Here is a 21,076-nt window from a genome sequence, read left to right as displayed (position 1 = left end):
TGTTGGTAATAAAATTCGTTGTATTATGTTACATTGTGGTGGCGTTTGTGTGTCCGAAATCCCACCGCGAAGCGTTTATTTAATAATGCCCTCGCACGTTTCAATTATAGCAAATCATTCAATGTGAAGCTAATCACCAGTAAAACTGTGTGCCACCCCAAAAACCACGCACCGTTGATTGAAAAATCCATCCATAACTATGGAAATGTGTCCGGAAGCATTTATTTGCATCCACAAATCACACATTAGGAATCCCTCAGGCTTCGACGTCGCTATTTTAAACATGGCAGCTCCACCCATAAATTACTCTTAATTAACTACCGCGCCGGATGCGGTGGGATTTGATGCAACAGGTAGGCTTTTCACGAAAATGTAAATATGAATTTTAAATAGAACTTACGGACAGAGTAGGATGTTTCTCTAGAACTTCTAATTCTATACACAAATATTCGTCTTTTACTACTCCACGAAATTGTATTTCAATCCCTCGAGAAGTTACATTTTTTATCATACCCACCCTATTTTTTTAATTTGTTACAACACCATTCTCCTAAGTAAAAAAGAAATAGCACTCTTGTGGAACCTTTTGTTAGGTACAGCTGCAATAATACATTCGATGTTTAATGTTACGTTTATAACAGAAATCACAGCTTGTTCTAAATATTAGTTATAATGCATCGAACTCAATAAGAGATTCAAAAAAAGACCGATTCCGATTCAATGGATGGAACTGTTTTGTCGGACTCAACTGCTCCCCAACTCCCTTTACTTCCCTGAAAACATCGATTACGCACACTGAACCGGAACAGTCGCCTATAGGCTAGCGCTCACTTAAAATATCACACTGACTAATTTATTCTATAAGAATAATTCACACTAAAACAACATCCCACCGTTTTTCTGCTCGAAAAATGTGGCGGAATTACCGAGCGCCAATGAGCCCCCTCAAGAGAACCGGAGACTACGCACCGTTCTCGATCAGCAGGCCGTCCCGGCGGATGTCGGCCTCTCCGCCGTACCGCTCCAGTTCCTTCCGCAGCGGGTAGGGAATCATGCTGACCGTCGAATACCGGATCGACTTCCGCGGGTCGTACTCGAGTGTTGCGTGACGCGAGCAGAGCAGCATCAGCGCCGTGGTGGCGAGTAGCGAAACGCCCAGCAGCGAGAGCAAATACACGAACCCGTTCTGCAGGTACGGCGCAACGTCGAACAGCAGATGTAGCAGCATCACGATGTCCGGGGTGAGCTTCTCTACCGCCTGTGGTGTGCATGCCGGAGAGACAAGAGAGAAAGGAAAAAGAAATGAGTGCTTATTGAATTAAATTATTTTGGCGCGAATAGAGCAATAGGGGTGTTCTTTCTCCAAGCACTCGTTATGGGAGAAATATTACTAATAAGAATTTGAGAGTTGAGCGATTGAAAACGTAACTAATTGGTATAAGGTAAGTGTAAAGATAAAAAACTATTAATATTCTTTTAAAGCAGTATTCGAGTCTAGAAAGTTAAGAAAAATATTTTTTTTTCATATTTCTGTAATTTAAACATTCAAAAATATACCCTAGAAAGGACTCATCGAAAATTCTTTTATTTACCGAGTTAGAATCATATATGAATACAATCTGCAGGCATCACTTTATCACACGAATCTCTAAATTGATATTTTTTTAAATTTTACTATTTTTGAAAAATCTGGAAAAAACCTTTTAAACCGAATTTTTTTTTTCAAACTGCCGCCATTTTGTTAAGAAAGATGTTTTTGACTTGCCCGAGGTATTCAGAATCTGGTCGTTTTTTTTCAGATAGCCAGAAGGGCTGAAATCGTGTACGCATTCTGCAACCCATTCGTTTCAAATTTAATCGTGCTATTCAAATAGGGCAACCTTGCCCTGACGCAAAATTAACGTCAAATTAATTTATCCGTAATTTTATATTAGCAGACCCGAAAACAATTTGGATGTGTTAAAATTTAACAGAAAATTATTACTCGTTGTTATTGGAATACATAGAAGGCATATTCCTGATTTTAATGTAATTATTTTATTTCATAAAGGGCCTAGCTGGGTAAAGGAGTAAAAAGTTCTCCCAAACCAAATTATCAACTCTAAAGCAAACATTGTATAGGTTATCAAATAAAAAAATTGACTATTTTTTGATTTTTTTTTTTTTTTTTGTTTACCATAGGGTATATGGACAAAAACTTACTTTCCAATATTTTACACGCCATTCTCAATAGCCTCGAGATCAGATCAGAATATGAAAAAAATACTGAAAGTGCATCTTACTATTATGTACCCAGAGTATTATTTAAAAATAAAATCATCTAAAATTGAAGTACTAAAAATCTTGCAACATATTTTTTTTATTTAGATTTTTTTTTCCCCAAAAATATATTTTTTATTAAGGCACATGTGGCGTTAGCCTGACGGGGCCGGGAGTCCAATATTTTGATAATTTTTGTCTTACAACTATGTTAGTAATATGTAACCGATTACTCGCGGTTGGCTCGAGGTTAGTATTACAAGTGTTCTCATAATTGGTATGTTGCAGTCTTCGATGCTCTGTACGTGTGCCCGACACGGGCTACTTCCTATTGGGATGCAGCTGACCATTAATCAGCAACGCTCCCTAGTCTGTACCCCATATCTAGCGTGGTGCATCTTTCTCGACTCGAGGAATCCAGGATAGAATGGTCACTAGCCGGCGCAATCATCAGCTCGTGTAGAGTTGTCATGAGCGGTACAACCTTTGGCTCTTGTTGAATGATCAGTGGACTGCACAACCTTCGGCCCGTGCATCTGTAAAGAGTGTGTGTATGTATTGCCGCGACTAAGTAAAAGTTTATCGATCGAATAGGAGGGATATGAAACGGGGACACAACGAAGGAAACATCATTAAACGTTGACATCGGCGTTTCTGAGGAACAGGTATAGATGAAGCAGAAGATCAGGATCCCGGCTACCTAAGATATCCCGGACGGGGATATCCGATTGTCTGCCTTTTGCTCTCAGTGCTCTAGAGAGCTGAGAGCGAGCAGCATGGAACCGGATACACGACCAGACAACATGCTCGATGTCGTGGTAGCCATCGCCACAATCACAAAGATTGTTTGCTGCGAGCCCAATGCGATAGAGATGCGCGTTTAGGTTGTAGTGATTGGACATAAGCCGAGATATCATTGGACATGATTGGACATAAGCCGAGATATTGGACATAAGCCGAGATATTCACTACAATTCTAGTTCGTATTTTAACTCTTTGTGGTCGTTTGTCTGCTCTCAGCCACCACAGCAAGAACTCTTGCTAATCTTATATTTTACTCAACCAAGTATCAGTTTAGCCATTGTAACACTTTGGTGTGATGGAAAAGATTATTCATAAATATCAGAACTACTGTTTGCATAAATGTCTCATGTTATTTGAATAATCGTGTAAGTGTCTCAAGCGACAAAATATTTGTCCATCGAAAGTGAAAAGTTCTGATCATTTCGGATACGTTGAAATGATTATTTGCGTAACTACTGGTTTAAATTATGTTGAAGTAGTTGTTTTCAAAGGACAGAATAATTGTTTGCATAAGTGTCTTATGTCATCTGAACAATCTCAAGCTAAAACATCTTTGTTAAAAGTGAAAAGTGCTAAAAAGCATAAAAAATAAATGTTTATTTTTCATAATCTTGCACATGTCTCTGCTTTTTGAAGGAAAAATAATTCCGACCAGTACGACACCCATGCCCAAATTTAATGCGGCCGCAAAGGGTTAAATGGTGATGATTATTTTTTGATGAATTATTGAACAATTACTATTTGTACTACAGTTAAGCATTATGCATTGGAAGTAGTGAAAATATTTCTCCTACTCAACGGTTCATAGCTTTCAAAAATATTCGCAATATTTGTCAAGATATTACCGTTTTTGACCCAATCTCACTCCCATGAGCCATTCTCACCCGCATCGACGGTAAATGGATTTCCGAGCAGGCGCCAGCTTATATAAAGATTTGTGTGATTTCAATAGCCTGTTTTCAAAGCAATTTTAAGCTATTTGAACATTTTAAGCTTTGAACTTACACCCCGGTACAGAAATGAACGACGTAGTCCTACGTCATAAGATAGAGAATAATTCGGAACAAACTAATCTGTATATCGCTCCACTCCGAGCAGCAAGCCGTCTTCGTTACTCACCATCTCAGCCCAAATCAGCGGGATGACGCTATTGTGGAAAGGTTTCAGCTCAGCGTTGAAGCTCACGTTCGTCAGCAGGCTGATCTGCACGCGTATGTTCGCCTTCATGGGAATCCCGAGTTGCTGCAAAACGGAACAACAACATAAATTACTCGCTAGCCAATTAATATTCATTTGCTAATTGAGATCGTTGTATATCATACCGGCTGCATGATAATCACGGCATCATGTTTCTCCTTTTCCGGTCGCAGTCCATCGACCGCATCGACGAGCGCCTGATCGCCTTTGTAGAAATGAGGTAACGACACGGCGACAGGAATATCTGGTTGAGCGCGGGTCACGAGAATTGTGTTACTAGGATGCATTGCTTCGAACGTCAAAAGTTGGATACTCACTGTACCAGCAAGGACTCAAATCTCCCAACCCTTTTGGGAGGCACTGCCCATTTCGGCAATAGCACGACGTGTACGGATCATCTGTCGAACTCTCGAACGCGTTGCTCTGGATGGAAAACCAATACGCCTTGATGCCGTCGTGCACGCCTTCCCGTTCGAAAGCGATCGGCAGCGTCCGGCAGAAAGCCTTTCGGTACACCTTGAAAACCTCCGTCTTGGAAATGTTCCTCGGAAACACCGTTCCATCGTACGATCCCTGGAGTGTGTTGCATGGGATATTTCTGTAGATAAGCAAAGATTAACGATCAGCGATCAACGGCACATAACCACACACCGACTCACCTTCGTTCCGCATCCCAATGATCCTTCCCCACATAGCCCCAGTGGGCCAAACCGGGGGAACCATTCCAGAGATCGATTGAATAGTTACGGATGGGTTCCTCCTCGTCCTCACCTTTATCCTCCTCCAAGACCGCTTCCAGGATGTCCTCGGCGGCGTAGTCGTCGTCGACAAGTGGCTTCTGCTTGTTCTGAACCGCCTCCGGTAGGTTCATCGTCACAGTGTCGAATCCATCGTCAAACATCTATTCCGAACGGGACAGGGGGAAAGACGGTTAAACTGACGGTATGGGTTAGTATGGGTAGTCAGGAGGAAGAGAGAAAGAAAGAGAGTACACGAGATGAGATTTTGCCAGAGGGACTGAAAACTGATGCCAATGAGAAGGATACAGGATGGAGCGGGTACTTACGCGATCGAGAATCCCAATCTTTTTGAAGTGAATGATGTCCGGAAGGATGGTTGAGGCTACCTTGACCAAAGGGTCGTCGTATCCCCAGAGCAAATCATGCGCGCTGATGTTGAGGAAGGGAGTCATGCCGATTGGTTTGAGAGCAGCTGCCACCGCTAGCGAAGCCCAAGTTGACATCCGATAAGCGGCACTGGATACCCCCAGATAGGCTATGTTGGGTACTATGATTTTGTCCTCTCGTGGATCACCAATTGACCGCTCCGGAACGAAAACTTGCCTCCGGGTTGGGGTGAAGCTGAGGGTACCATTCGCATTGAATGTGGAGTTGTGATTCTCCAGATATTCTTGGTAAACGTAAGGTCCTACTTCTACTAGCTTGATTTTCTCCACGCCACGGAGAAATGCTTCCGTGTTGGTTACATTGAACACATAAATGCTAATGAACACTTCCAGCGGTGGTTTTTTCCATAACCGATGCAGATAGGAACCTTCATACATGGATAACATCTGAAATTAAAGCGAATTTAGCTGCGGAACGAGCACGGAAGGGGTTCCCATGGCAACTCACATCCGTCACGATCATATCGATTGGGTCGATCACCACCACGGCACAGCTTATGACGATGGCGAGCACTCCCAAGAAGACGAATTTGACGATACCTTGAAAGAGACAAACGAGACGAAACGGGTAAATGGCAAGCGCAGCATCAATTAGTCCCCAGTCTTGATCACACAAATCAAAACAAACTATTCGTTTCATATTTCTTTCCATTTCAGGCCCCGCCAGAGACAAGAGGTGTCGATCGCATTCACTCAATGTCACATTAACGAACATTAAACTCCGTAACACTAGCGCACGACAATGTGCCGGTTTGTTCGCAGAACTTGTTTTGTTTTAGTGGCGGCCGCTAACTTCTTCGCGCCCTGCGAAGAGGTGCACGCACCCATAACCTCGAGAAGACCCAACGAAAGGCTTCACTCTCTCCCTCCCTCTTTCTCTCTTTCTCTGTGCACCGCATCATTTAGCCGGATTTCCTCCACCGCATTTATTGGTCGTGGGTTAGTCCTGTCAGTGATTTTAGAAACATGTTAATAACAACTCATTACCGGCAAGTAACTATCTTCCGGGGGATCTTGTACACAGAGGGCAACGTGCCAACACGTTTGTAAACACTGTTACGTCATTGATCGATCGCGCCACTGCTCTCCTCTCGGCGTAACTCACGCGATCTCGACATGTGCGAAAGAAAAATGGAAATAATGGGAAAGAGAGAACACATGTGGTTTACGTGCGAGATGACAAGTTGAACACCTACTTGATGCACATACCGGCAGGTTGCGGCCAAGGCCGCTCTGTGTGCCGGTATGTGCGCTCAATCTCACCGCGTAATCTTCAAAGCCGCGAACCGATCGTAGTCTGCATATTAATAATGTAATCAGTTTCCGAGGTGTTATGGTGTAAACATAACGCCCACAGACGAACGATTTCTCGGATGAAACAATTAAGAGTTTTGAGGTAATCAAGCACTACCATTTCGGTTCAAGAGAGAACATATATCCAAGTGACAAAAGCACTCGTTAATCAATTTGCAGATTTCATTGTTGTTTATTCGGGGGTAAACTTCCTGTCTGGTAAGGTCGTGCGCACACGCACTATGCCCAAATGCGAAGGCATCACTTTAAATTGATCCCCCCCCCCTGCATGTACGCGATCACGCCCGTTCTACCGTATCCAGAGCATCCATCCTAATGGCGGAAGTAGTTCCGGCTCTGATGTGGAAAACCGCAGTCGACATTGAACTTCACCGCCTTAACGACGACGAAAATATGCGCCTAATCGACTCTCAGACATCGCGGTGCACACGATGGGCAACGACGTGTCCGTATGCAGTGCGCTTGCTCGTGTCCGTCTCCCAAATCGACATTTATCGCTCTAGCGTGAATCCGAGGGGAAGATCGGTACACGCGATGACTCCACAATCAACTGCCGTTGTCGTCGTTGGTGCCATACCTGAAAGATCGGCGCCGTTAGCGCGGCGGCACGCGGCCTGAAGGTCGACACTCCATTAAAGTTACTAACAGTTACGACAAACAAGCTTTTCCCCCCGTGTGCGCACATTATGCTTTTACGAAGCTGGGGCGGGACGAGGAAATCAATCGCATCCACTTATGAATGCATCGGGTTGAGAGATGCGGCTACACCGTTTACACGCAATATCTCGCGCATCCGCCGAGAACCCACGTGTATAATTGCGGGTAATTGATGATTCACCCCTGAAGGCGACGGTGAGCGGGTTTTCCTTTTCTCAGGCTCCGATGCGATGCGGTGGTTTTCCTTCGCTTCCTGCTGCATTAGAACTGGAAGCTGAACGCGGGCGGCAAGTGCTGCGGGACGTGGGGCGAACGGACCGTCAATGATGTAATGTATGCCTCGCTACGATTGCTACGGGTAGGTGATCCGGCTAGGCAATCCAGATTCGGTTCAGAGGGTCAACTTGTAATCTAGCGAATCGATTGCGAGGTGGCACGATAGCTCGGCTGCATTTATGCAGCACGTAACTCTAGGTACGTGCCAGTTTGCCGACAATGCCCCCTTTATTGAGAAAAAGAATCTCATGGCTAGCGATGGCATCCGTCGCGAGCGATCATTTCTAGTTTCTGATATGAAAACCTGTTCGATCAGCATTTTTAATGTTACACAGATGCTCATCTTGTTTTTGTGCCCTGACGCAATTAACATGCTATGTTTCCAAGATGCCCTGCCGATTAGAAGCGGGGTGTTTGAACTACTGCCTGGAAACAACTCCCGCCAATGATAAAACTAATAAAACTGTAACCGAAGAAGGGACCAGGTGGCGATTGGTATGTAAATACGAAGTGGACACCTGTTCCAAGGAACGTGAGAAAATACGCCATTCATGGTTTGCCAACAGCAGGCCCTCAGAAACAGGTCAGATACACTCGACAAAAATTAGAAGAACAGAGTACGAAGTCGAAATTTTAATGGGGTAGTACACTATGAACGTCATAACAAGTGTGCGATTTTCGCTGATGGGAGTTCTACAAGTTTTCTAGTGGCCTTATTTCAACCAATGATTTTTTTACGTAATTTTGGACATATTTTCTGTCATCGTACGTTGCAATTTTTTTTAAATACTGATTTTTGACGAATGGCGACATTTTTTGTAAAATGAATGCGTTTTGACGTAGGATTACGTCTTTCGGGAACATATTGGGGTACAAATTGAAAATCGAAAATCGAGCACATCTTGAATATTGTCCAATTTTAAACGCGTATTGTTCAGTCATCTCATGATGGATTGATGAAATTTTTGTGTCAATCGATTTCGACACTCCGTAACAATTTTTTTTATATTGAATAAAATAATATATGTCATGCACTAACTATTGAACAATTGAAAAATCTCAACCCCTATCCTAACGGAAGTGCCTACATCTGATTGGTCGAAATTGACAACACATGGGGCGGTTCCCTAACAGATACATCAAATACATAAATGGAGGGGTAGTTTTTGTTCCCACCGAAATGTGTTCCCTAACAGAGACATCTAAACCAAAGTTCCCCAAATATATGCAAGTTAGGGGCATTTCTATATTGCAAGTGAGGTGAGTGACACGATTAATTCCAACAAATAAAATTCAAATTTGAAACTATAATGTTGGATGCTTCGTGAAATATCAATAAAATAAAATATAAAATATCAATGACCGATCGTGTATTGTGAAAAATGTAGCACAAGTGTAAGTGTAAAATTTTATATGGTAGCATTTGTGTTAAAAATGACTTGATATATGAAACGATTTACTTAAATTTTCATAAACAAAAACCAAGGTGTGTTCCCACTCGAGAACTCGTCGTTCGGTTTAAGCTGTCTGTTTTGTTGTGTTCATTTTTACCCAAGGGAAGTTCATACGGCGAGAAAAGTTGGAAAAGTGAAGAAATGTTCGAAAAAGTGATTTCCCATATGCTTTACATATAGTATTAGGTGTTGTTAGTCCAATTGAATTCGCATTGGGTTGAATGAACACTCAGAAAGTAAAAATTATAAATGAAAATTACCTTTCCCATTTCAAATATGTTTTCTCTATAATGAAGTAACATGTTTTTACTGATGAGAAAGATTGATAATTGTGCTCGGTATTGATAATTACCTTATATTACATTGATGATTTTTTTTTATTTCATCGATGCATAACACAGGATGCATCTCGTTTAGGGTTACAAGGGGCGGTTTTCATCATATCTCACACCACTTCGGCATCTTCTATTTGATACGCATCATCTAACGACTAATTACCATCCTTCTTTCATCATCACTCGGTTGTAATCACTGGTGGAGTGAACAAACAGTACCCAACAACCAAACAAAACGGTTCTTTTCAGGACCATCACATAATTATCAAAGAGTTTAATTCTTCAAACATATCCAAAATGAACAGATAGCCTAATGGAATCATACGTCAACTATGCGGTCGTATGTCAGACACAACCCTCCTGTGATTTTTTTTTAGTTTTTTCGAGATTCCATAGCGTAGTACCCCCCCAATGTGATTTTTGACATGCTGGGATATACATCCTGAATCATATTTCGGACACTTTGAAGTAATATCTTGAAATGCTTAATGCCCTGATGATATAACTACAGAATTAATACCACAATTGATTCTTTAGAGTAACTCCTTGGTTTCACTATCATTTTATATGAGAATTACATTCGAATTATAACATGGTAGGTTAAAATCTTACAGCACTACACATTATCGTTTGTGTTTGGCGTAGCGTGAGCATATAGAATCGAACCGTTCATTAATATTTAAATTTCTCTCGTGATAATCAGTTCTAATCATCGTTATTAGTTTACTTTTATTGTATGGTGTTTCGCAGTTGACTATTAAAAATAATCAAGTGTTATGAAATTCTTCTTCATAAAATTACAAAATAATAGGTCCGAAATTTGAATCGAACTTTTTCCCTACGATTCAAATTTCGGATAGTTGAAATTGGTAATACTACAATGTGAGTTTCCAGGGTTATTATGGATGCTGAGCATAGATTCATGTAACGCACCAAAATATTTTGAAATCTTATATAATTTATACACAGGCACAACTACAGACCAGCAGATAGATATGAGGGAAACTAAATTCGGACAATGTGCAACTGGATCAACTTCTAACAGAAGGAATGTTGAATCCTCCCCATGTTGTCGTATATTCTGGCAACTCATCAACTCACGGAAAAAGTAAGCCTCACGTTACTCCTGCAGTGGCCACAAGCGAGTCCGGGGATATCTTGAGTAAAGACGTAGAACATGCGAAGAAGTTTATTGAAATGACGAAGCACCAAAAACTTGAGGAAAGGAAAAGGAAAACTGAGTTGAAACGGAAAAAAAATAAATCCATACAATAGAAAACAAGAAGAGCGGATGAAGCAGAAATTAAAATTTGACGAACTGAAAAAGGCAAAAAAGCTGCAAAATCGAAAGCGAAATTGTTATAAAAGGATAACGACAAAATAGATGGAACAATTTAACAACAATTAAGAATCAAGATTCTATCGGTTCCCTTCCTACTAACATTAGAATAAGTTAAATTGTGAATACATATTAGATGTAAGGATAGTTTTAAGAATTGAGTGTGAAGTGTGAGTGTGAATGAGAATGTGAATGTAAATGCGAGTGTGAGTGTGAACATTGCTACAATATCCTTACATCCCATCCTTTTCCCAATCAAAGTGTGTCACCCTTCTAAACTCGAGTCGACCGCGAGTAATCGGTTTCCTATTTTATTAACCATAGATTTAAGGAAACATGTTAATATTTTATAGTAAAAATATATTTAAGAGCGTGGCTCCTTTAAACCTATGTAACTGAGCCTGTAAAAATAAACGGATTAATAAAAAAAAAAGAATCAAGATTCAAGCTCTGTGAATACTCTTGACTCATTTTTAAACGGTTTTATTAGCTTGCCCTGTAATCATTTTCCATCTTCGAAGATTTCGGGCCCTGGACCAAACCATTCTACTAAACAGTTATTTCTAAAATATATTTTAGAATATGATATCCGAAGTTATTAACAAGCGACTTGAACAAAACAACAGCGTAGTTCTACGTCAACAATGTGGTCGTGTCTTGGACACAACCTCCTATATTTTTTTTCGTATCTTAAATCCTAAATTCGATTTTGAGTAATATTTTAATTTAATGTTTATTTGTAGAATATGCCTAGATGTGTTTTTTCCTGAATAATTCATTGATTTCCTAAAAACTTTGCCGTTACGTTTTCTTTGCAAATCAGAACCATGATTTCCTTCAAAGAGCAGCGAGACACTCAATTGGAAACATAAGAGGGTCGTCAAGTTGGAAATGTTGAGGACCACTGTATTATACAGGTATCATATCAATCGATTTTCCAAATCTTAACATTATTAAGTAATATGGAATATATTTCATGAATAATTTCCATTTACTGCAAGAAAAGTCTTCCATTCAATATAATATAGGGGAGGGGGGGGTTCACATTCGGACACTATTTATTCCTTGATTTTTAATATTTTTTGTAGACTTGAAAAAATCCTGAATTCATCCTGGTTGTCATTTGGACATTAATGTATCACATGAGCGTGTAAGAGGTGTGCGTTGATGCGATTACGAATGGTTTATTCGAATTTTTGAAAATTGCCTTTTTGTCCGAATGTGCCCCATGTGTGAGGCAGTTTCGGACAGTCCTGGGGCACTTTCGGACAACGAAAAAAATTGAAATTTTATGTTTATTAACATTTTTTTCCGTTTCCTCTTATTTCAGGCATATTCTGCATTTTTCTGTTTATCAGTATTTGTCTGAAAGGAAACTGTTTGCTATGAGAGTCAGTAAATGTGTACGGGGCTGTCCACATACCACGTGGACAGAAGAATCATGTTTTTGAACACCCCCTCCCCCACCGTGGACAAACGTGGACTTTTCCTATACCCCTCCCCCTGATGTCCACGTGGATATTACACCAATTATTTTCTTCAAAATAAAATTGAACTTCGCTTAAATTTCATTTTGGGATTGCTTCTATTTTCTTTTTTATAGTTTTATGGATAAAAATGTTAGTTTCATCAATAATAACGGTTTGTTTTAAATTCATTTATTCGCATTCCAACATTTCTCGTAAAGTTATTTGTATCGCTATTTAGTTTATTCCAAATTCCACTTATGTTGTCAGATTGTTTTCACCGCTAAAATGCACATAAAAAATTTACTGTTCAACCTCGTATGTCTTGGAAAATTTTAGGTTGTTCCCGAATTCGTGCCGGCTTTAACCCTCTCACGGACTGTGAGAACTAGGCATGTAATCAACGCAAACTACAATACAGCGACATGTTTACATGCTGAAATACACAAAAGATTTTTGACATAGGACTATGTCTTTGATTTCTATATAGGGGGGCACTAGGGTGCCAATGAAAATGGTCATCTCGAGTTTCAAAAAGTTACCCCATAAAAAATGTTCAGATGACACTAGATCTCGACGTTTCATGCCATTTTAAGATATTTGGCATCAAAAATTTTTTTTCGAAAGCCCCGATTTCCTCAACTCCCCCCTTGGGTGATTTTTCGATTTTCAAAAAACTCAAACTTTGACCGCTTTGCGCCACTCTCCCTTATGTCCGATTGAGCTGGAATTTGGCATAGGGTGTTTTTTCGAGATGGTGAACGTTATATATAGGGTAACTTTTTGAATTTTAGGGTCTATTTTCTCCCATACATTCATTGGCACCCTAGGGGGCACTCTACGAAAAATGTAACGATTTATTAAGAGTTTTCAAACGCATATTACTCAAAATGGTTATTGCGACATATGTTGTGTCATATATCATTAGACAGGAAATTTATCCACAATTTTTTTTGCTTGAAAAATGAACAGTGAATATAGTAAACATAAGTTAACAATTTGACGATTTTATTGGATATGTTTTCTTCCGATTGCACTATCCACTCGCTTCCTCCCCGACGCAACGAGCCTAAATTCGGGCGTTAGTTCATAATGTGAGTTGATGCGTAAAATGAATTACTCTCCATTTACCGATAATAGGCATTAATTTTATATTATACATACAGTCCAATCAATTTGTGCTCAATTCATGTTTTTATCGAGTAGGTCTCACTACTAACAATTTGTGTAATTGTGGTCCAGGATGTCATAATATCGAGAATGTTGTTTGGTTATGTAAAAATGCAATAAATGAATTGAAATGGCTGTTGATTTAGAAGATCGAAAGGGTATACCCACGTAAATCAGATTATGATAGCTTGAGTAATCGCGCTCTTACAGGGCTATAACGTTATCACAAACAATGTTCCGGACAACATGGTAACGAAGGAGATAATGCTATTTTTATCTATAATATATTGATAAAAAACACTGTATTGAAAACATCAACAAATAGACTATTTTTCAATGACTTTTCGGGAAATTTGCTCTTACAGCTCTAAATTGGGAGTGGTAACACGAAATGACTACAAAATGAATAGTTTTTAATTTTTTCGAGCCCAAAAAAATCAGGCACGTTGCTAGATATCAGAACTAGCTACCACAGTAAGGTTAGAAGTAATAATTTATTGTTAAAGAAGAGAAAAAAATAAAATCGTTGGTGGCAATATAGTCACCACTACCCGTAAAAGGGTTCAGGGAAAAAATCCAAAGCATCACTCTTATAGACACACAATTATTCGAATATATTGGGTCATTTAAATAGTATCCGCGTTTTTCTGTTTAATTTCTGAATAATTTCGTTGAAGTAAGACTACGTCTAACTTGAAGATTAGGGGGTAAAATGAAAATCTCTGCACTGAACAAGTAGGAAAAAATCAAAGATTTCGAGCGCTTATAACTCGATCATTTCTTAATAGATCACAAAGATGTTTGCAGGGTCTGGGCTATACCGTGGATGCATCAAAGCTTCCCAACTAATTGCCCTATTTTTTTGGTGCGTCATCAGAGATTTATGTGACACTTTTCTGTTGATCGATTTTGGTGGTTTCTTCCATAATCACCTCGTGAAAACTATCCAGTTGTGAACCGCACAACACTGAATTAACCTTTTGGCTATGTAACTTTTCATGATCGAAGATTCGCTTCCAGTTCTACCATACACACAGCGTTCCTTTTTTGGAGTCAATGCTTTGATGATATTTGTAGTGGTTTGTCTTGCTTATCCCATAATCTTTTGCGAACTATATCGTATTTTTCCCATTTCTATCACCCGTGATTATTTGCTACAGAAATGGGTTGATTTAGTTGTGCTTCGCTGATGAAAATTAGTCAATCAACTTCCTTTAGAATAATTCATACGGCTTCCGAACAACGAGTTTCTCTGCGTGGCCTCTTTTTCAAACTATTCAAACTATTTATGGCCTAATTTTTATTCCTAGTTTACACAGTGTGTGGTATTGCTGAATCGATCCTTCCGCAACATCTAAGCCCAACCTCCCAAAACATGTTTGGTTTCTATTCTATGAGTCTAAATTATTGCGCTAAAGCCCGAACAATTGATAACCGGAAGGTGCAATATCTGGTGAGAACGACGGGTGAAATAGCACACCTTAGGGAAACATAACATTTTCGGCCGGGCTGTTAAAGAGAATGAAATTTGGCATTGTCCGGTGGAATACGACGTCTATCATATTGGCTAATTCTGTTAGTTTGTTCTGGATCGCTGACTTTAATTTCGTTTAGTTATAAGCAGTACTTGTTAGAATTTATCAAAGCTTTATAAGCACATAAAGCAGAAATCCTTTTCAATCTCACCTGACACAAGATGCAATAGTATGGAACCGATATATTGTAGCGTTCTACGTAACCAAGCATCACCAGGTAATTCGTTGTTCATTTTCCTTTGGTTCATCACCTTTGGAGTTCTCGAAAGACAGATACAACAACAAACCCGTACCTAAGAGAACTATGTCGTGCATTTTTCAAATTACAAGATTCTAAAATTCTTTGATGGTGTCTTCGTCCTGGCGGAATGTAAATAACTTCATCACTCTCAATTCATGTGAGTTACTCTCAGAATACGCATTTCAGCGAAACAGTTCAATGATATGAAAAAATATGGTCTTTTACGGAGTACACGTAAGGAGCGGCAAGATTGAAATTCGTTGGAAATGCAGAGCAGATTTCATTCATTTTTCATTATATTGTATTTTCAGAAATATTCAATTTATGTGTCCACGTGGACATTATCTAAACCCCTCCTCCCTCACCGTGGACAAGCGTGGACATTCTCGTACCCTAACAACCCCCCCCCCCCCTCTTAAGTTGTCGACGTGGTATATGGACAGCCCCTAAATAGTTCGAAACACTGAATTTGAAAATATTGTATCGTCACAGCCCTGATTTGAGCTGTCATTGTCAATTCACCGATACCATGAAGTGCTATTTTCTCTGTCGACTAATTGAGCCGGCATCGCAATTGCCCCTGTTCTGCGTTTTTTTTGTTAAGGGCACTTACCATTAAAGACCTACCGTCACCCATTAGTGGAACGCTGAGTGTTGTCACAATTACCCGAAAGTGCCCACTTAGCACATCGATGACGCAAGCGGGCATCTTGGGCTTTCCCTCGCAGCTTGTCGTTTATTGCGCGCGGGATGAAAGTTTCCTAGAACCACCCCTTCCGGCTCCGGGGTGTCATCTGGTAGGGTTCCATTTGTCGGGGTGCCGTTGTTTAATTTGCACGATGCCGTGAATGCCGTAAGACAACAAGAATGAAATCGACGTTATTGATGATCACTAGAAGCGTGGGAGGCGCTGATCGCCGGAGCCGTTGTAGGAAATGGAATTAATTTTATGACGGTTGACCCTTTTGTCAATCGTACATCGGCAACGGATTGTGCAGCATATAGGTATGTATGTATGCATGGCGAGTGCCGGTTTGTTTGCACATGCGAACTTACTTTTATTGCCCGGCGGGCGCGGAATACTTGAGAAGATAAACAGCGTCTTGAAGGGTAAATTTTTTCAACTGGATGGATCGACTCGGCTCGCGGGAGGCAGGGATGATGCACTTCACGTGCGTGTTTGCTCGGTCGATTCCGGGGGGGTTTCTTCAAGGATGCTTGGCGATGCAGCGTTACACAAGTGACAAACACACGTGCATCGGAGAAGGGAATGCACTTCTTGGGACTGGGCCACGTTCTATTTAGCATGCCGATGGCACATTCGAGCTGATTCGTTACTGGTTTGTTGATGAGCGTGGCCTCTGTATTGCGCGCGAAGTATATTAATGGGCGATACGTTTTTTGTTTGTGAAATTAAATACCAATCCGAGCGAATTGATCGGGTTCGATCGAAACAGGTTTTAGGTCACCTGTATATGTTAGCTTCTGTATCATAATATATGTCACTTGAGTTCTGATTTCGGATTCGATGTTTTGCTCTTGTTCAGCTAAATGCAGTTGTTTTTATACGCGCTAGTTAATGGTTTTCTCATGTCAAACGATCCACGTTTTTTGTTATATGGAATTCTATTCGAATATTGAGCAGTGTTCAACCCATCGCTGCATGAAATATCTTAAATACTTTCTCCTTCTAAAATTGCTTAGCAAACACAAATCTTATTACGACCGCCTGTGGCGTTGCGGTTTTAGATTACTTCCTCCACCCTGGAGAATGCTGCTGCTGCTGCCACCAGTAACGAGATGCAAAGTATTTGTTTGTGAAAGATTTGCATGCACCATTCTATTCAGAATGTGCGTTGTTCTCACCGCAGGCGGTGGGAATTTCCATCGCTCATTACTTTCACCGGTTCCTTATAAAGCTGGTCAGAAATAGCTGAGCGGTTGATGGCGGGCAGTCACCGCCACCGGACAAAAGCTTCAGGAAGTCAGTGAAAGAGCGTAAGCATCTGTTCTACACAAAGTGCTCGGGTGTGATCTTGCTGATAAAATCTGCATCGTTAAGCGTCTTGCGGTTGGACGCGCTTCGAGCAGCGACCGAAGCGGCATGATTAGCATATAACTAGAAGCGATTACGAGCTCGCATCGCAGCCGTTCGTCGTTGGAGGGTGACTCCCAGCTTTTGTTGGCACGCGAAGTTCAAGCACGGTGGAATGTCCTTGAAATGCGCTAGCAGGGCACGTGCTTTATGAGCTTTCGCCGCACGCAGCGCCATTTGCCTCTCGTTCGAAAAATCGGGTTCGTCGCTTGTGATTCACCCAACTCACTTCCTGCTCTTCGATTCGAGCGGCTGTTGGTACACTTTCCAACTGGTTCGTTGTACCGTTGGAAAAGGACAACGAGTGCATAAAATGATCAGTCAACGTTCTCGGAATGTTACAGCGGCACTGACCTTGGCGACGCCATTCCCGTTGACAAGTCGAGCAACAAGAGCAAAATGCTCAGAAAAGTGACTGCACTATTCGCTTCTTTCGGTATGTATTTTTGCATGTGCTCTCATCGGCGATGCAATAAACATTTGAGTGTAATAGTTTGATACATTTATATTTTGATGCTCGATACAGGTTTTATGTTTGGAGATTGAATACAGGTTTTCCCACGGGAATCTGAATATGTTATCTAACGTGCGTCAAATGCCTTCTAAGGTAACTGGTTTGGAAGCTGATAAATGTACGAAATGCAAAAAAACGCAGCGGGTAATTCGATGCATAGCGGTGTTTTAAATGGTTTTGTAAACCCAACATTGATTCAGCTGAACTTTTGGAATATAATTTTCTTGCGTACCCAGTTTCATTTTTTTTATCTTTGTGGTCTACTTCCTTGTGCAGTTTTTGTTGTTACAGTTGTTTGTACACCCAAACTAGCGTTGGCAGAAAACATGTCATCTTTGGCAGAAAAGATGCCATTTCCTGTGCATGAGAGTCAAATGCGCAAATAATGAGCTATCTTAAAAGCTTAAAAATGGTTTGTATGTATGCGAGTAGACATCTCTTTCTGTTTTCTTTTCTCTTTTCATTTGGGATTGTGCAAAAAAAAGTCCATACGACATCAATGGGGATCGAACCAAAGCCGACTGGAATGCAAATTTACTTTACACGACCACGCTATCCATATAGCTGCCAGCGCTATTATAAAGGAGCGTGATAATATTACACCTCATCATAAAATGAAGTTGGAAGGTGTTTTCTAAGACGATAAAGAAGAACAAGAACGAAGATATATCTTTCTCTGTCTGGGCCGTGTATTTGGCAAACTATACGGAAAGCTTTCATATGCTTTCATTTAAATGTGTCTCCTGTTTCGCTCCCTCATATTGGCTCTAGCATATATATTATACAAAAGATATGCATGTATTGGGGAGTAGAACATTTTATGTTATCTTTCAGCTCATTTAATGTAATAAATCGGGATGCCAGAACATGTGCTAAAAATTAACTTTGGGTGTAGTATCTTACTTCTCCGTGCACAACGTTTTCTCAATTTTCAAACTTATATCGTTTGGATCCTTTCATTTTTCCTCAGTTTCACGACTTTCTCGGTTCTGTCGGTTTTCTCAATTCTGTTAGCAACATCAGTATTTTTAAAGTTGTTCCAATCTCAGCTCTCTAATTTTTGACGTAGAATTACGTCTTTGATTCAGGTCATGTCATGTTTCTATGTTTCTATGAAATAAAGTTAACGTTAATTACTATTTTTGCCGCGAACGGATTTTAGCGATTTACATACCAAACGAATCGGAAATTCCCTAAAATTTGTTTGATATGCTATACATTACAATCCCATAGTCGGTATATGATTTAAATTGATGAAAATTGGAAGCATTCCTAGTTCCTCATACATTTGTTCTGTCCATTTGTGTGCTTTCCCGAGCAGAGCTGTCAATAACGAGCAACTTGTCGACGAGCAACGAAGGGGAAATCGTAAGATGTTATGTCTCCGTGAACAAAGGAAAAGAAGAAGAACGAAGGGGAATACTTGCCTAGAGTATAAACAGTGGAACTCGCTGAGGCAAACTTTCATTCTTCGTGAGGAAATCGACTGAACAACATATTTGCTGGGCGAGCTGGGTGGCGAGGGATCGAATGCCTTTTTCAGAGGAGGAGTAATAATATGGATAAAGTAAAGTTTTCAAGAGCCTAAAGGTTAAAGACGAATGAACTGAAGAAGTTTACAGTCTCAAGTAAGGTAGGAAGGCAAACTTTCAGTATCGTTCTAGATACGAAACAATCAACATCGCTTGTTCTTCCTTGTTTTGCGTCATCACATGTCTTCGTTTCCAAATTGCTCACTCGCTGATGTCTCTGGCATTGCAATCATTGCATCCAACTGACGCGAATCATCAAGCTAAGCTATTGTCAGCTCACCAAGAAAATAAATGTTCTGGAATTTTGTTAGTGATTTGGTTTCGCATGACGGTAGGAAAACTCTCTCCACAAAGGATGACAGCTAACAAAGGGGTTCTGAGCGCAAAATGGAGATAAGTGTGTATATAACGGGTGTTAAATAAAAAATGAGAATTTTTTCAATACCTTTCAGTAACTCAAATAAAGAGCGTAAAATTTTCTTTCTCCAAGAAAATTGCTCTTTGGGCTCCCTAGAAACAGTAGGCATGTTTGGTTTTGCTAGTTTGAATTTAGTCAAAGCAAAGATGGCGTCGAAACAGCACGTGCTCCGCGAACGCATTGTACGGTTCTACGAAACGCATTTCCAGCAAGGAAAAAAAGTCACGGTGGCACATTTTAAGGAAGAAAATGTACCTGTCAGTACGGTATATCGTATCCTGGGTTCCCTGAACGTAGAGCGGAAAGTCGGAAGTGGTCGTCCGGTGACGATAATGACGAAGCAGAGGAAGACATCGTTAAAGAAGCTGTTTGACAACAAGGACGCAACCAGCCTGCGTGACGCCGGTCGGAAATATGGATGCTCCCACGTATTGATCCATCGGACCCTCAAGATGAAAGGAATCGTCTGCAGGAAGAAGACGAGGTCGCTGGAGTACACGGAGGAGCAGATTGAGACGGTTAAATCACAGTGTCGGTAAATGACCAAAAAATACCGCGGGACGTCTTTCGTTCTGGACGACGAAAGCTATTTTCCGCTGTCCAAAACGCATATTCCAGGAAATGATAATTACTACTCCAGCGACAAGTCATCCACACCGCCTGAAGTGAAATACAAGTTCAAGCAGAAGTTTGAAAAAAAGGTTATGTTGTACATCGCCATTTCCAACCGGGGCATTTCAAAGCCTTGGTTTAAGCCGAGCGGTCTGGCAATCAACCAACAAATCTATCGAGAAGAGTGCCTCGATAAAATCCTGCTGCCGTTCCTGAACGAGCATCACGCGGATGGGAAGTACGTCTTCTGGCCGGACAAGGTGTCTTCCCATTACGCCAAGAAGACGCTGGCGTATCTTGAGGAGAAAAAGATACCGTTCGTGCCGAAAGATAGTCCCAATAGAGGATTTCTTTGGCTCACTCAGTGCCCTAGTGTAAGGGAAAGACGGACACTTGGCGGAAAAGATGGACACTAACTGAAAATTCAAGTTTATGTACTCAATTAGTTTTGGAGATCTACAAATAGATCTTAAAAATGATCGAACAAAAATATTAGACTAAAATCACCTGGAAGGGCTTGCAATTTTTCTCATTTTTGATGTTCAAAATAGTTTCCGGCATTCGGAATGACAAATTTGGATTACGTTATGAAAACCGCTCAGCTGAACAGCGGCCTAACGGAATCCAAAATGAACAGATAGCCTAACGGAATCCTACGTCAACTATGCGGTC

The 21,076-nt window shown here is 40.7% G+C and overlaps 1 protein-coding gene across 1 annotated transcript in view; it reads right to left on the bottom strand.

Moving 5' to 3' along the window:
- Window positions 1–455: 455 nt before the first annotated feature.
- LOC129770074 (protein croquemort) overlaps window positions 456–21,076 on the bottom strand; it is a 41,943-nt gene continuing 21,322 nt past the window's right edge. The window contains exons 3-9 of the mRNA XM_055772698.1: window positions 5,895–5,986; window positions 5,327–5,833; window positions 4,920–5,161; window positions 4,578–4,858; window positions 4,386–4,504; window positions 4,183–4,305; window positions 456–1,258 (exon numbers count right to left, since the gene is read on the bottom strand). Of these exons, the coding sequence (XP_055628673.1) occupies window positions 962–1,258; window positions 4,183–4,305; window positions 4,386–4,504; window positions 4,578–4,858; window positions 4,920–5,161; window positions 5,327–5,833; window positions 5,895–5,986 (1,661 nt within the window). The 3' untranslated portion in view covers window positions 456–961. The remainder of the gene's footprint in view (window positions 1,259–4,182; window positions 4,306–4,385; window positions 4,505–4,577; window positions 4,859–4,919; window positions 5,162–5,326; window positions 5,834–5,894; window positions 5,987–21,076) is intronic.

This window comes from Toxorhynchites rutilus, chromosome 1 (genome assembly GCF_029784135.1).
Source record: "Toxorhynchites rutilus septentrionalis strain SRP chromosome 1, ASM2978413v1, whole genome shotgun sequence".
In the NCBI taxonomy this organism is placed as follows: Eukaryota; Metazoa; Arthropoda; class Insecta; order Diptera; family Culicidae; genus Toxorhynchites; species Toxorhynchites rutilus.
This window is presented reverse-complemented; position numbering and strand designations above follow the sequence as displayed.